This window comes from Sphaeroforma arctica (assembly GCF_001186125.1).
Source record: "Sphaeroforma arctica JP610 unplaced genomic scaffold supercont1.338, whole genome shotgun sequence".
NCBI classification, from domain to species: domain Eukaryota; class Ichthyosporea; order Ichthyophonida; genus Sphaeroforma; species Sphaeroforma arctica.
In genome coordinates this window covers 33374-34679 of record NW_014040220.1, presented here as the reverse complement: position 1 = coordinate 34679, position 1306 = coordinate 33374, and the positions used below count along the sequence as shown (strand labels likewise).

The following is a 1306-nucleotide window of genomic DNA, read 5'->3' as shown; positions in this document are numbered from 1 at the left end:
GATGTAGGTCCAGTGTGGTAGATGGTACTGTAAAGGCGATAGTGGTGTGAAGGCGGAAGGATAGTGTGCTGATGTGGAATAGGTAGAGTGGAGGAAGAAAGTATGGCAAAGTGGTCCCCGTGGCTTCGATGAGAACTCATGCAAGCGGTGGCATTGTGGCCGGTGCGAGTACCCTTGGTGCAGGATAAAGTAGTGCGGTCGACAGGACATTTATTGCCTTTTGTGGGTTGAAGAACCGCATCGGCGACAAATTGAGTCAGGACAACCGAAGATACTGTGGCCAGATTTGTTACAAATGATGCAATTTTTGCGACGAGGGACGTTGTTGACAGGAGGTTGAGTGGTGTCAGGGTGGGTTTTGAAAGCAGACAGACCGGAGATAGATTTCAGGACTTTCGTGTATACGTCATCGATAGACAGAGTATACAAGTCACGGTAAAATTATCGGAACGTAAGCAGTTGTATTCGTCACCAAGACTGTAGAGCAAAGCACAAGTAAGGTATTTGTCAGAAATCACTTCACCGACATAAAGAAGACGTTGCCGAATTTATTCAAGAGCCTGGAGAGTAGTGTCGGGGGGACCGGTGGCAGTAAAGCTTGTGAGTACTTTCAACGCAGTCCAGAATCGGCCATGACGGTCGGTGTTGGTAGTGGTACAGATGTGTTGGAAGAACGTATGAGGGGGTTTAGAAAAGTGATTTTTTAGACAGAGTTGATGAGGGGTTCAGCAATAGAGTCGATGAGGACGCGACAACATTTGGCGTCAGCAGCCATGTCTGGTCCGCTGCCGACAGTAGGGTCGTTGCATTGAGGATGGAGACGGTGGAGAACGCCATAATGCTCCAACTCTATGCGAAGCACGACGATTCAGTTGCCGGAATCAGTGTGGTCCTTAAGCTGAGAGCGTTTGTAGGAGTCTTTGTATTTGGGGTATTCAGTGACAGATCGAGTAGGCCTGGCTGGGGTGATGTTATACTTTTCAGCGAGAGTCATGGGAGTACGGCGAGTGTGAGGATCAGAATTGCGGCGATTTTCTTGAAGGGCAGACTGAAGAAGAATTTCAGTGTTAGCGAGTTTGATAAGGAAATCGTCTTAGCGAGCCTCAGTGTCAGCGAGTTTGGCGAGGGAAGCATCCAGGCGAGTTTTAAGGATGTTTACTTCGCGGAGGTCACTTGCGTGGAGATTGTGAGCTTGATTAAGCTCATACTCAGCATCGACGGCCTTTTGCTTGTCGTGTGTGGCGTCAGTGAAGGTTTGGTCATTTTGTGTCTTGAGACGGTTGGCGGTGGAACGAGAGACAACTAG

General features: G+C 48.8%; 1 protein-coding gene across 1 annotated transcript; it reads left to right on the top strand.

Moving 5' to 3' along the window:
* Positions 1-632: 632 nt before the first annotated feature.
* On the top strand, positions 633-1306 carry SARC_05355 (hypothetical protein; the record flags this gene model as incomplete). Its single annotated transcript, XM_014300789.1, has 2 exons — positions 633-675; positions 708-1306. The coding sequence occupies 2 exons, from the start codon at positions 633-635 to the stop codon at positions 1304-1306; spliced, it is 642 nt and encodes a 213-aa protein (XP_014156264.1).